The sequence below is a fragment of the Anabrus simplex genome, chromosome 1 (genome assembly GCF_040414725.1).
Source record: "Anabrus simplex isolate iqAnaSimp1 chromosome 1, ASM4041472v1, whole genome shotgun sequence".
Taxonomy (NCBI): domain Eukaryota; kingdom Metazoa; phylum Arthropoda; class Insecta; order Orthoptera; family Tettigoniidae; genus Anabrus; species Anabrus simplex.
In genome coordinates, this window is record NC_090265.1 from 599,154,668 (window position 1) to 599,170,949 (window position 16,282).

At 38.3% G+C, this 16,282-nt stretch overlaps 1 protein-coding gene across 1 annotated transcript in view; it reads left to right on the forward strand.

The window, feature by feature from the left end:
• Positions 1–10,440: 10,440 nt before the first annotated feature.
• CYLD (ubiquitin carboxyl-terminal hydrolase CYLD) overlaps positions 10,441–16,282 on the forward strand; it is a 188,344-nt gene continuing 182,502 nt past the window's right edge. Inside the window, exon 1 of the mRNA XM_067135632.2 lies at positions 10,441–11,394. Coding sequence (XP_066991733.2) covers positions 10,900–11,394 — 495 coding nt within the window. The 5' untranslated portion in view covers positions 10,441–10,899. The remainder of the gene's footprint in view (positions 11,395–16,282) is intronic.

Here is a 16,282-nt window from a genome sequence, read left to right on the forward strand (position 1 = left end):
ATGAGGTGTTACTCCCTTTCACACATTTTCTTAAAAACCTTAATCGTCTACTTGAATTTCTAATTCCTGTTGTAATCCACCCATTCCTATAATTCTTTACAATTACCCTTTTGACTGGTATTGCCACTTGATAATAATAATAATAATAATCAAACACACCCAAAAACTCACTGAAGGCCTCATTAGTTGAGTTATTTCTATATATACTCTCCCAAGTTTCCTTGGCCAATAACTGGTTAAAATATGAAATATTTTCCGTGTTACACATTCTAGTTTCCCTGTAAATTACATTGTTATTTTTTTAAATTATGGTTTCCTATTACCCTAAAATTTAGATGCACAATTTGAGCAAAATTATCTGAAAAACCTGTATCATAAACTTCTATTTCATAGTTCCACATTTCCTCATTCAATACAACTTGATCTACTGCTGACTTCGTATCCCCAGATATTCTAGTTGGTTGATTTACAACTGCCTTTAGACCATACAAGGAAAACAACATTTCTAGCCTTTGCTTATCTCGCACACCATTATTCCCTAAAAATCTACATTGAAGTCGCCCATGATTATTACACTTTTGTTCTTATTCTGTAGGTCATCTAAAATAATTTCAATATTATTATAAAAAGTTTCAACATTACTAGAAGGATTTCTATAAATGCATATAAGTATTAACTTATAATCCACTAGTTCAACAAAGCTAGCCTCGAAATGCTCCTCTACATTCAGGTATTCAAATTTATCCAACTGCTTACATTTGATATTATTCACATATATACATGAATCTCCACACTTCATTTTCTTTCTACAAAACTTACTTGCAAGAGCATAACCTTCTAATACAAAGTTTGAAATCTCATCCTCTATCAACCAATGTTCAGTTAAGCATAAAACATCATACGCTTGTAGGTTATCTGCCAACAGAACCTCCATACTTAGAATTTTATTTCTTAAAGACTGAACATTCTGGTGGAACAAATTTATCTTTCCCTTTAGATTATAACTATTGCTACCTTTTACCTTAAAAAATTCTGCTCTAGTAATACTGGTCGTTTCCTTGTCCTACTTGACGTTCTTATTTCTGGTTGTTTAGCTTGCCCTCCTTCAGTTCGTCCTGATGGTGCTCCAACATCCAACTTCTCCAGTAACTCCTCTCCTCGTTCATCCAACTGACTGCTACTGACGATCTCAATGGTTTCCTCACAAGTTTTCCCTGTGTACTCGGTGATTTCTGGTATTGCTGTATCTGATGATTGTGTTAGAATCACATTAATCCCTTTCAGTTGATTTTCTTCTCCTAGGCATCCTTCTTTAGTGGTAGCACTCACCTCAACTACTTCCTCAACTCTTCTTACTTTCATTACTTGCAAATGTTCTGCAACTTCCTCATCTTTATCGAACAGCAGTGGTATGGCATTATTCATGATAGTTGTTCCTGGAGTCTGTTGTATTTTCTTTCTTATCATATTACATAGCTGCTTTTTCCCTCTTCTGCTAAGATGCATGCCATGATTTGTGAAATATCCTCGATCCATATTGCTCATATCAATTATTTCTGTACTTTGAAAGCATTTGACAATTGTCTGTAGCCGCCTGTTTGTATCATCAACTAACTTATTTACACAAGACCATTCAATTAAATCATGTCGATGTGGAATATTACATAATATTACATTGGTGGTCTTTAATTTGCAAAGTGCTTTCTTCACCCTCGAAATCACATTTGATGCTTCATTTCTGGCAATATCATTCGTCCCTGCCATAATAACCACGTAGTCATTCTCATTAAGTGTTCCCATCTCTTCCATATCTGACTGAAGAACCTCTTTGAACAGAGCACCTGGCTTGACAAAACCTACAACTTCAGTCTCCGGTAGCATATCACCAAGTTCGACAATATACCCCGACCATGGCTATCCCCGTACACAACTACCTCACATTCTTTCTTCTTCAACCCCAGTGCAGGCTTCCTTGTGATGGCTGGAACGTTATTAATCTTTACACATTCTTCTTCACTAGAGGTAATTGATTCAAGGACCTGGAACTTATTCCTTAATTCAATACCTAGGCCTACGCCCCGATCATGATTAGTTTTAGGCCTACTGTTGCAACTCCTCGTACTTCCGACCATGTCTCAGTTTGCACTTCAGTCACACCATTTAAACTAAGTCTATTACGTTTAATACTTTCAATGTCTTCTCTTAACATTCGAATAATTTCATCCCTTGAGGCCAATTCGGATAATAAATTAACACAGTCAACACACTTTCCCGCTTCCGCATGCACGATGCGTGCGTCACATACACAAACATTTCGCGAATTATTTTCCTTTTGGCCTATGACCTGATCCACACTTCCACTGGTATTTGACACCTTCTTCCCGTCGTTAAATTTTATGCACTCACTACTTTCCATTAAAGTATTACATTTCTGAAAATTCTTAACAGCTTTAGGAGCAACACGACCGGCCGGCGCCATGCAATTGTAAAACAAAAGATGAGGTCCTCAAATAATGATGAGATCACAAACACTATTAGGAAACATAAAACTTACCGAAACTGGATGAACAGGCTCATTAAAGTAACAAAAGAGTAATACTCTTCTAACAACATTATGTCAAGCTCAAACAATTCTAAACTGGATGAACAGGCTCATTAAAGTAACAAAAGAGTAATACTCTTCTAACAACATTATGTCAAGCTCAAACAATTCTAAAATCCTATGGAAAAGCACAAGTGATATAACATGTGGGAAGGAGAACAAAAATTCAGATATAGGTAGCGTAAATCTTACACACTCACAAGAACCATCCTAACCAACTGTCATTGCAGACAAATTTGTGGATTATTTCAGTGGTATACGTTTTGAACTTGCTGAAAAAAATAATAAATACTAGCAAAGAACCTAATGACACATATACATATGACATTCATGCAATACCTCAACCACAATCTATTTTTTCTTCCCATAACAGAAACAAAAACAGTGAATCACATAGCTGCACCAGAAGATAACTCAGCCAATGGCTATGGCAATATCTGTAGTAAAACACTTAAAGCAATTAGTTAACATAGTCTACAGCCTCTGCAATATATTTTTAATTTATCACTATAGAAAGGACAATTTACAGACCCATTCAAAATTGCTATCTTTGTCCCAATCCATAAATCAGGCGTTAAGAGAGAGTTAAACAATTATCGCCCAATTTCTCCCACTACCCACCTTTCAAAATTGGTAGAGAAATGCATTAAAACCAGATTACTTAATTATGTGAATAAGTATAGCATGTTATCGCCAAATCAGTTTGGTTTTGGACCAAAAATTAGCGCTCAAGATGCAATATTCTCGTTAACTGATCATTTGTATAAAACCATTGATAGCTACAAATGGTCTATTTTTATATTTTTGTATTTAATAAAAGCATTTGGTACCGTAGACCAAAATATACTCCTTAGAAAAGTTGAAAAAGTAGGCATTCGTGGAATTCCTCAAAATACAATTATTCCTTTCTAACATAATACAAAAGTTAAGAAGCAAGCATACCCTAAGTAAAAGTGCTCCAGTAAAACTCGGAGTACCCCAAGATCAATGATCTGTGTGAGCAAAACAGTAATGCAAAAATTAACTCATATGCAGACGACACGGTAGTCACAGTCACGGGTGAGACGTGAGAGGAGACCTTTAACAGAGCTCAACAAACCCTATTCATAGTTCAAAAATGACTAAACAACCACCTACTTACTTCATGAAAATAAAACAAAATCCCTCTTCTTCTCGCATAATAAAACAAAGCAACCCTCAGACAAACTAACACTAAGACTTCACACACCAAGTTGCAAAAATACTGTTATACATTACAGAAATCAATAAATCTTTCATACCTAGGAATAGTTATAGATAGTTATCTGAAATGGAATATTCATGAATCAAATTTGATCATTAAACTTCAGAAGCTTATTTATATATTTTAAAGTATTAGAAAGGCTATTTCTACAAAAGCCTTGAAATATGTATACTTTGCCTTAGTTCAATCGCGTTTGCAATATGGAATTAACAGTTGGGGTGGAATACTTGATTCACACTTGGCTCAGGTAAATACATGCCAGAACTATATACTGAAAGTCACGTACAAACAGCCACTGATGTTTCCAACATATGAACCGTTCCAGCAAAGCATAGTACTCAACATACGGCAGCTATTTATGAGGTCAGTGACCCTATAGATGCATAAAAATGTAAAGTTCTTCTGCAAAGGACACAAGTCTAAAATTTGCAGACAGAACTGGAATAAGTATCCCACGCCGGGACACCTTACTTAGACAATGAAATATAAGTTGTCTAGGGCCACGGATATACAATGCATTACCTGTGAACGTGATCAGTGGCAACCACAATACCCTGAAGAAAAGGCATTCCACATGGCTCATTAACAATTATTACGAAGTAAATCAACTTATACATTTTAATTATAATATTTAAATCAACTGGCACCCTATTCATCTCTACTAAGAAACCAACCTTCTCCTTAAACTATGTCACTCATTTCCAGATCCTTGCTTATTACACCAAATGCAGAAAAACAGTTCATAAAATGAGTACAATATCACCAAAATCCTGATGGAATAAATGCTGTTCGCTAGATGTCATGGTGTACATAATCTAGCTATTGTATTCTTGAAGCCCACACACAAGTTTACCTTAAGGCCGGTCTCCACTGATTAACATTTTGCAACATGTTAAATGTTAAAAGTGTTAAATGTTAACTGGTGACACCTTCAACATGTTAAATATTGAATACTGTTTCATTTAACACTGTGTCCACACTTAATAAACATGTTAAACTTGACTTCCTTTTTCTATACACAGGTAGTTCATTATATCAATTTGTGGTAATACATTTAGGTGGTGTCTAGTATTTTCAAACACGGACAATAGGCTCAGATGAAGAGTATTACCGGGCGAGTTGGCCGTTTGGTTAGCGGCACACCAGGCAAATGCTGGGGTTATACCTTAATTAAGGCCACAGTCGCTTCCTTCCAAATCTTAGGCCTTTCCTATCCCATCGTCGCCATAAGACCTATCTGTGTCCGTGCGACGTAAAGCCACCAGCAGAAAGAAAAGAAAAATATGAATATGATTTGGCCTTTGTTATTGCCACTGTTGCTTCTTGTTATGATTTAGAAATGCAGTTTTATTAGGCACATTTCGTCCCCTCATCTTGCTCATTGCTTCAAAAATATAAAGTTCGTCCGCTTCCGCCCCGACTTCCGAGTTTTATGAACTTTTTACAATTCTCGACTGTACTGGGAGCGGAGGGATGCTAGCTTTTTCGATGCACTCACGGGAACAATTATAGATATTTTCGAGTTGCTGGAAACTGTCGGCTTTCTTCGCTTTCTTTCTGTATTCCTTCGATGAGACATCCCACAAACAAGGCCTTTCTATTAAGGTATATCATTAATTAAGTCCAGAGTAATCTCCTTTCTCCACTCCATTTCTGACTATAAATTTTAATGCCGGTATAGTGCAGAGAGAACGACATATATGCGCGTACTGTTATTTGTAGCTTATAGCAAAGAGAATGAGTATTGCGGAGCTTTGTAACTGTAATCATACTTCACGAGAAGTACGTCGTTTGCGTCGGTTAGGTTATATGTTGGAATGAAAACAGCACGAAACCTGCCGAAGTTCTGCCAACATCTCACGAACAACGAATTGACTTGATATGTTTTCCACTTGGAGCGGAAAACACGCCAACATGTTAAAAGTGTTAACCTCAACGTTCTGAGTTAACATGCAAAGTCAATTTGAAGCCACAATTACAATATACATGTCAATTGCAATATGTTAAATTTAACATTTTGGTGTTAAATGTTAATCAGTGGAGTCCGGCCTTTATGTGGGATTCACACTGTATCTTTTACTACCTCTGTATGTATATGTACGATATTGGTCGTGAATAAAACAGTTTAAAATGTTAAATTATTAATTACCATCAAACCAGTATCCTTCCTACACTTTGATAGCAATCTTTGCTACCGAACCTTAAACTCCTTCAGTGCTGCCGTAACCAGATGCCACACATTTCCCACTATGTTAGTACTTATCCCTGCTTGGCTTACGTTATTGGCACTAATGTGAAAAATTATCACCTTCTCCCTATCCTCCTCCCTCCCTTCTTTTCTCCTTAACATCTGCCTTAACCTAATTCCTGGACAACACTCTACCCTGGTTCTATTTCCTCCACACATTTTCCGCACGTTATTATTTCTAATAATTGAAACTTTCGACGTTTATTTCGATTTTAATTTGACTGGTAGTTCCAAGGCCAACTATAATATTGGGTTGAACTTGTATTTGGCCTTAGTTGTTCCATAGGCGTTTGGTATAATAGATTAGGTGTTGTAGGTTAGGTTTTACTTTGTTTCAGTTCTTGCTTGGAAGAAAGAAAAAATAATATTAACGTAAAAATTAAGTATAGGAATGTTTCTTGAAAGAATCTTTACAAAAATAGGATATTATAAGGAACAATAATTCTGCCATTTTCTCGCCTATGATAGTAGCACTAAGGTCCGAGTTATTGACATAGGTCTTGTAAATTTTTCTGTGTTACATACTGGCAGAGAAGTGAGAGCAGGGAAGTGCTTTGCTTGTACCAACTTACACGTCGTTCTTTCGCTCCTTGCTGCAACAAAAGATTTCAGTCGAATTTTGTAATCATATTTGTAACATTGGTTATGAATGTCGATGCTTGCAATGTGCCGTTCTTGCGCATATTCTACACTGTCTTTCTCGAGCCTTTTGAATAGATTTTGAACAGCACCGTAGGTACTCACCGTTTACCTCGCTGTGCCACACAGTGATCCTTGATATGGATTTAATATGAGAGCAACAATGCGTTTCAAATCAAATCAGTTACCACTGATCAGCATTTAGGGCAGTCGCTCAGGTGGCAGTTCCCCTATTTGTTGTTTTACTAGTCTTTTCATGAATAATTGTAAATAATTTGGAAACTTGTTGAACATCTCCCTTGGTAAATTATCCCATCCGTAATTCCCCTTCCTGTGAACGAATATTTATCCCAATTTGTTCTGTTGAATTCCAGCTTTATCTTCATATTATGATTTTTCCTACTTTTAAAAACACCACACAAATGTATTCGTGTACTAATGTCATTCCAGGCCATCTCTCCATTGATAGCTCGGAACATACCACTTAGTCTAGCAGCTCGTTTCCTTTATCCCAAGTCTTCTCAGCCCAAACTTTGCAACATTATACCAACCACCACCCAGTACAAATCGAGCTGCTCGTCTTTGGATGTTTTCCAGTTCTCGAATTAAGTAATCCTAGCGAGGATCCCATACACTGGAACCATACTCTAGTTGGGGTCTTACCAGAGACTTGTATGCTCTCTGTTTTAGAACCTTACTAACCAAACCAAACCAAACCAAACCAAACCAAACCAAACCAAACCAAACCAAACCAAACCAAACCAAACCAAACCAAACCAAACCAAACCAAACCAAACCAAACCAAACCAAACCAAACCAAACCAAACCAAACCAAACCAAACCAAACCAAACCAAACCGTATGGCGCAACAGTCCCGACTGGCCATGGCCTACCAAGCGACCGCTGCACTTCCCGCACGCCTGCTGATTATTCTTGGGTTTCTAGAGTGTGTTACATCCTCAGTAAAATCCCTACATACTACGAACTGAAATATATTCTATATAAGATAAATTATTTACTGTAGTTACCTACTAGTCTGAAAATTAAACAAGTTGACGCAATTTTTATTTTTTTAAATAATCACCTAGACATGTTAGTACACTCATGATCTTGTGCAGAGATCTATACCCTTTATTTACAATTTACCCCCGAGTGAAGATCCTTCCTTTTATTAACACGTATGGGTTGACCTATAGGAACTTTCACCCATCAATGCAGTAATTAAAACTGAGCTGACTTCTTCAGTATATAGGGAATACTACTGTGAATTAGGACTATTACCGTGGTAATATTAGTACGGTATTACCACAGTCTAATATACACAGTCGCGAAGCTCCTTAGTGATGAAATGGCATCCTGTTGACAGGCGGAACGACACCAGCGATCGTAGCGGCCAGCAAGCTCTAACTGTCCGGAACAATTCTCTACCCAACAGCTGATTGCACTTTCCCACGTAAATTATAAACTGTAACCACCTCGACAACTATATTAATCGTACATTTTAATAAAATACGTTGATACACCAGACTACTTATTGTTACAACATGGTAATAATACCAAAGGAAAGTAACAATAGTTTATTTTCGAAGGAAAAACTGATCATACCACTGTAGTTAAGGTCTTAGCCAATTTCGTAGTCCTATTATTGAACTGAATATGATACTTTCACATAAATCATAAAAATAGAAATGAACTACAAAACAATTCAAATAATATTCAAAGATCTCAGGAACTTATGGGTGAATTTTGAGCTTTTTTGTTTTATGACACTGAAAACTTTCATTGCAAAATATCACAATGTAATCTAATCTTAGTTTCACAAATAATTTCCACACTAATGACTTCGTACCTACAGAGCATTAATGTGGAAAATCAGGTATTTACATTAGGGAATTAATAGTATAGCACATCCAAGTTAGTGAGCATACAGGAAATTCCTGAAAACAGCCCATGTTCTCTCGGCTCCTCCGAGCAAGTGGCCGCGCGGTTTAGGTCGCGTAGCTATCAGCTTACATTTCAGAGATAGTGGGTTCGAACTCCACTGTCGCCAGGCCTGAAAATGGTTTTTCATGGTTTCCCATTGTCAAAACAGCCTGTGCCATAATTAAGGCCATGGTCGCTTCCTTCTCGCTCCAAGCCCTTTCCTATCCCCCCGTTGCCAAAAGACCTATCTATGTCAGTGCAACGTATGACTGTGTGGTGTGCTCGTTTGAGACGAGCTAATCATCTCTTATCAATAACTTTCGGTTCGAAGAAATCTGGAGATTCCATACAATTTCTTCTTCTCTGCTGACATGAACTGGCTGTCTCCAAAATGATTCGAACATAACGTTATGTTATTGTACACATAGTTCACATGTTTCTCCAATAAATCAGCCCTCCAACTATTTACAAGCAATTTTCTTGCCTTTCTTAATCCGTTTACCCTCCAGGGTTGGTTTTTCCTTCGGAATGAGTGAGGGATCCCACCTCTACCGCCTCAAGGGCAGTGTCCTGGGGCGTGAGACTTTGGGTTGGGGGATACAACTGGGGAGGAGGGCCAGTAGCTAGCCCAGGCGGCCTCACCTGCTATGCTGAAGAGGGGCATTGTGGGGAATGGAAAGATTGGAAGGGATAGACAAGGGAGAGGGAAGGAAGCGACGGTGGCTTTAAGTTAGGTACCATCCCGGCATTTGCCTGGAGAAGTGGGAAACCACGGAAAACGACTTCGAAGACGACTGAGGTGGGAATCGAACTCCCTTCTACTCAGTTAACCTCCCGAGGCTGAGTGAACCCGGTTCCAGCCCTCATACCACTTTTTTCAAATTTCGTGGTAGAGCTGGGAATCAAACCCGGGCCTCCGGGTGGTGGCAGCTAATCACACTAACCACTACACAGAGGCGACAAGCAATTTTATACACAATGAAAATTACAACACCGCTACGTGTTAGAGGTTACGGTTGCGTTAATACGTTATTTAAGTTCATATAATTATAATTGGATGGATTTCACTATGAGTTACATTCCTGAATCACTGATGAACGAAATGCCTACTTATCTGAAGTTAAATTTATGAATCTTCACAATATTGTTCTATTATCCGAAAATGTAAACAGTAATTCAGGCTTTACTGTAAAGGATCTTTAGAAAACCTAAAGCTGTGGTGTCTTCTTGTAACTGAGCAATTTATTGCGCTACACACACATCTTTTCGTAAATACCATGTCAGTTTAATAGAAAACCGATCATCTATAATGTAATTACCTCGCGCTTACCTCACAAAACGTATACAACTTACACATCCCAGAAGACCGATGGCTTGCTGGCCGCGTGGAGCGCTGCATTCGCATGGATGAAAAAAATGTGCCGAGCTTCGCGACTGTGTATATTAGACTGTGGTATTACAATCTTCGAAATAAAATAGCTAGATAAGCAAGACGTCATTAGCAGCAATTTAACCTCTCTGGCTATCTCATAACCAGTATTTTCATATTTATTTGGCATATTTGTTAGATTATAATTTAAATGAGTTGGTACTTAATTCAATCTATAAATCATTCTTATATTAACAGGCAAGACCAGGAACCTTTTTTTCACGCGATTAAACATACGAAACAATCAAAACGTCAATATCACAGAATAGGTATAATACTTAGGTAATGTTTTGATTTGACTTCCTGAGTTCATACGTCATGAAGGTGTACATCATGGCGTAATGATAGCCTTTTGTTGTTGTACGCAATACCTGCTGTTGTGCGACACTTTTCACTGTAATTTTAAACGTTAGTACTATGTCAGTCGTGAATAATAGTTGGATATCATATATCAAAGCAGCATGCACTTATTTTAAGAAATGTTGAATGTTATCCACATTGTCACACTTGTATATGTCATCATACAAGTGCCTGATAATATATTTGATCGCAAGTTATTGTTATTTCAGTCATTTTAATATTTATTTCTTATGCACATAGTACTTGCTGAATAGAATCGTGTTGACGTGTGTCATGCTTCTTTTACATAGATTTAGTGTATGTTATTCTCACTCGTAACAGTTGTGGAGCTTTCGTGTTTACGTTGTGCACCCAAGCATGTAGCAGTTGATGTACGGTAATGAGATTAGTGACATTTGAGTTTTTATCGGTATTTAATTTCCTGCTTTGCGTGTTTTTTACGTGTAAGTTATAGGATGAGTGGAAATTCTTACAACGACTCGAAGTATTGTGTGGTGAAAAATACTATGGTAGTTCGTTCTCTTAATTTATCTGATTTTACAGAAAACATTGATGAGAGAAAAGTTATACGATTAGGATCATTGGTAATAATTCAGTTGGAATCTTTGGGACTGTACAATAACCTAGTAGGTGTGAGTGATTTTGACTGTGATGGGTGTGGTTGTGAAGCAGATGAGAAAATTTGGGTATGCCACAGAGATAATCTGTTGTTTATCCCTCCAGTTTTGTGGCAGCCATTTCAAGGTATCAGTTCTCCATTTGAACGAAAATATATGGCAGAAGAGGAAGAGTTATGCTATGATCTGGCACAAGTAGAACAAGGGCATCGGGTATTTCTCCTGCCAGAAGCCGATGATGCACTTCACCTTGATGCTGTGGCTGCTTTAGTTCGTTACAAGGGGCCAGTTCCATTATTAGGGCCTGGACATTATTATGGTCTTGAAATTTTGGTAATTCTGTGCTTATGTTTCTTCAGTGTGTGTGATGTATGTAGTATATTGTATATTAGTTCTGGTAACTCTTTTTCAATATTTGGGAGTAAGCTTTAGTTCCTACAACTATAACTTCGAGTTTTATCTCGAAGAGTTGAATATTGTAATTTTATTTTAATACGATTAGTACCTAGCTAGACCTAATTTCCTTTTGATTTCAATTATCACCAGCTGTGGTATTGTTTGGAATTAAATGTATTTCATTTTGTTGTACCTTGGAAAGAAAATTGCTAGTATGTATTTATATTGGATCAGTGCGCAAGTTTGCAATGTTTGTTATGTAGATTGGTAACAACGCATTACCAAGTGTTCTTTGTCTGTTATTCCACAGTGTTTGCTTAGTTGTATGTTTCATGTTTATGAAAATAGTGTGTGCTATAATTCTGCACGCATTCTGGATATTTTGCAGTTAAAATGAGATGGAATGTCAAGCGGACAAATTTAAGATTTCAGTCACATTCTGCTCTTAGAGTTTAATTAAGGGTCAAATGTAGCGATAGTGGAAAAAACAGTTTTTGCTGTGTATGGAGCTAATGATAATGCTGAAAGTACGGCAAGAAAATGATCTCATTTCTGGGAAAACTTATTTGACGTATCTGCTGATCCACAGTCAAGGCGATGGTCACACTTGGATGAAGACCCGTGAGGTTATTATGCAAATCCCAATCAAAAGTGCTGGAATTGACAGAAACTATGAATTGGGTCAACTCTACCATTGTTGTTGTTTGAGTCATCAGTCCATAGATTGGTTTGATGCAGCTCTCCATGCCAACCTATCCTGTGCTAACCTTTTCATGTCTACGTAACTATTGCATTCTACATCTGCTCTAATCTGCTTGTCATATTCATACCTTGGTCTACCCCTACCGTTCTTACCACCTACACTTCCTTCAAAAACCAACTGAACAAGTCCTGGGTGTCTTAAGATGTGTCCTATCATTCTATTTCTTCTTCTCGTCAAATTTAGCCAAATCGATCTCCTCTCACCAATTCGATTCAGTATCCCTTCATTTGTGATTCGATCTATCCATCTCACCTTCAGCATTCTTCTGTAACACCACATTTCAAAAGCTTCTATTCTCTTTCTTTCTGAGCTAGTTATCGTCCTGTTTCACTTCCATACAATGTCACGCTCCACACGAAAGTCTTTAAAAACATCTTTCTAATTCCGATATCAATGTCTGAAGTGAGCAAATTTCTTTTCTTAAGAAAGCTCTTCCTAGCTTGTGCTAGTCTGCATTTTATGTCCTCCTTACTTCTGCCATCGTTAGTTATTTTACTACCCAAGTAACAATATTCATCTACTTCCTTTAAGACTTCATTTCCTAATCTAATATTTCCTGCATCACCTGCCTTCGTTCGACTGCACTCCATTACTTTTGTTTTGGACTTATTTATTTTCATCTTGTACTCCTTACCCAAGACTTCATCCATACCATTCAGCAACTTCTCGAGATCTTCTGCAGTCTCAGATAAAATAACAATATCATCGGCAAATCTCAAGGTTTTGATTTCCTCTCCTTTCCCTTTCCAAATTTCTCTTTGATTTCCTTTACTGCCTGTTCTATGTAAACATTGAAAAGGAGAGGGGACAAACTGCAGCCTTGCCTCACTCCTTTCTGGATTGCTGCTTCTTTTTCAAAGCCCTCGATTCTTATCACTGCAGACTGATTTTTATACAGATTGTAGATAATTCTTCGTTCTCGGTATCTGATCCCTATCATCTTCAGAATCATAAATAGCTTGGTCCAATCAACATTATCGAATGCCTTTTCTAGATCTACGAATGCCATGTACGTGGGCTTGTCCTTCTTGATTCGATCCTCTAAGATCAGACGTAAAGTCAGGATTGCTTCACGTGTTCCTACATTTCTTCTGAAGCCAAATTGATCTTCTCCCAACTCAGCTTCAACTTGTTTTTCCATTCTTCTGTAAATAATACATGTTAAAATTTTGCAGGCATGAGATACTAAACTAATGGTGCGGTAGTTTTCACACCTGTCAGCACCGGCTTTCTTGGGAATAGGTATAACAACATTCTTCCGAAAATCGGATGGGACTTCTCCTGTCTCGTACATCTTGCACACTAAATGAAATAACCTTGCCATGCTGGTTTCTCCTAAGGCAGTCAGTAATTCAGAGGGAATGTCATCAATTCCAGGTGCCTTGTTCCTATTAAGGTCACTCACAGCTCTGTCAAACTCTGACCTCAAAATTGGGTCTCTCATTTCATCAGCATCAACAGCCTCTTCATGTTCCAGAACCAAATTATCTACATCTTTACCTTCATACATCTGTTGGATATGCTCCTGCCATCTTTCTGCTTTGTCTTCTTTCCCTAGAAAAGGCTTTCCATCTAAGTCCTTAATATTCATACACCTAGATTTCCTTTCTCCAAAGGTTTCCTTGATTTTCCTGTATGCAGCATCTACCTTTCCCAGGACCATACAGCCTTCGACATCCTTGCACTTCTCCTTCAGCCATTCTTCCTTAGCTACCTTGCACTTTCTATCCACTTGATTCTTTAATCGCCTGTATTCTTTTCTGCCCTCTTCATTTCTAGCATTCTTGTATTTTCGTCGTTCATCAATCATGTCTAGTATCTCCTGAGTTATCCACTGATTTTTAGTTGATTTTTTCTTCCTTCCTAACATTTCTTCAGCAGCCCTACTGCATTTTTCATGACTCTCCACTCTTCCTCTATAGTGTTTCCTTCAGCCTTTTCATTTAGTCCTTGTGCAACATGTTCCTTGAAACAATCCCTCACACTCTTTTCTTTCAACTTGTCTAGATCCCATCTTTTTGCATTCTTTCCTTTCTTCAATTTCTTCAGCTTCAGATGGCATTTCATGACCAACAAGTTGTGGTCAGAGTCCACGTCTGCTCCTGGGAAAGTTTTGCAATCCAACACCTGGTTTCTGAATCTCTGCCTAATCATAATGAAGTCAATTTGATACCTTCCAGTGTCTCCAGGTCTCGTCCACGTATACAGCCGTCGTTTGTGGTGTTGGAACCAAGTATTGGCAAGGACTAAATTATGATCTGTGCAGAATTCAACCAGCCGACTTCCTCTTTCGTTCCTTTGTCCCAATCCAAATTCTCCTACTGTACTACCTTCTCTTCCTTGGCCTACCACTGCATTCCAGTCTCCCATCACAATTAGATTCTCGTCACCTTTTACATATTGTATTAAATCTTCTATCTCCTCATATATTCTTTCGATTTCTTCATCATCCGCTGAACTAGTGGACATATAGACCTGCACTATTGTGGTGGGCATTGGTTTGGTGTCTATCTTGACGACAATAATTCTTTCACTATGCTGGTCGTAGTAGCTTACCCGCTGCCCTATTTTCTTATTCATTATTAAACCAACTCCTGCATTTCCCCTGTTTGATTTTGTGTTGATAATTTGGTAGTCGCCTGACCAAAAATCTTGTTCTTCCTGCCAACGTACTTCACTTATACCAACTACATCTAACTTTAGCCTATCCATCTCCCTTTTCAGATTCTCTAACCTACCACAACGATTCAAACTTCTAACATTCCACGCTCCGACTCGCAGAATGTCAGTATCCATCTTCCTGATGATCGCCCCCTCTCGAGTAGTCCCCGCCCGGAGATCTGAATGGGGGACTAGTTTACCTCCGGAATATTTTACCCGGGAGGAAGCCATCATCAGTACATCATTCATACAGGGAGAGCTGCATGTCCTCGGGAGTTAGTTACGGCTGTAGTTTCCCGTTGCTTTCAGCCGTGTAGCAGTATCAACACAGCTAAGCCATGTTGAGTATTATTACAAGGCCGTATCAGTCAATAATCTAGACTGCCGCCCTTGCAACTACCGAAAGGCTGCTACCCCCCTTTCGATGAACCATTCGTTAGTCTGGTGTCTCAACAGATACCCATCCGATATGGTTGCACCTGGGGCTCGGCTATCTGCATCATTGGGACACGCAAGCCTCCCCACCACGGCAAGGTCACATGGTTCGCAGAGGACTGCATCATTTACTTTCTATGGGTAAGGTACAAAAATAGGATGCATGGATTACATACAGTACCACATGTGTTTAGTGAGGAAAACAAAAATCAGCGTGTAACAGTATGTGCGTCATTGCTTGTCCCATACGTTGTAATCAACACATTGTTAATGGTGTAAAAAACTGGTGTCTCTACACCAGCATCAGGAAGAGGAAAGTGTGGTAAGCCTTAAGGAAAAAAGGAACTCTCCCTTGCAACTCCCCTCCCTTCCACCTCAGAAAAAGTAACGTTGTGTGCATTTGGGGGAATTACCAAGGAATCTTTCACCATGAATAGTTTTCCAAGGAACAAAGGCTGCTGTCGTGTACAACTAATGATTAAGATGACTCACCACCATTTTTTAAGACAAAGACCTGAATGTCCAGTGCTGTTATTAAATGATAATACACACCCACATTCGACAAAATTGACGAAAGAAGTTATTTAAGAACTATGCTGGGAAACTTTTCCGCACCCTTCCTGTTCCCCGAACTTGCCCAGTCTATCAATTTTCACCTTTTCTGTTCTGTCTGCAACCACGTTTAGGGAGAAGTATTTCATGTTAAAGATGCTCTTGACACTTGGCTCACTGATTTCTTCAACCCGAAACCACAGCAGTTCTACAGATGCGGCATTAAACTACTACTGCAATGTTGACATATAGTTTTGACAATGGAAGTGAATACATTACTGACTGAATGAGGGTTGTAGTATAAATGAAGCGACTGTGCTTGTGTTAATTAATATACTGTAAATGAAGATACATTGATTCACAATTTACTGCGAACCTGTGCATTGATCCAGTATATAGACCAGTAGTGTGCTG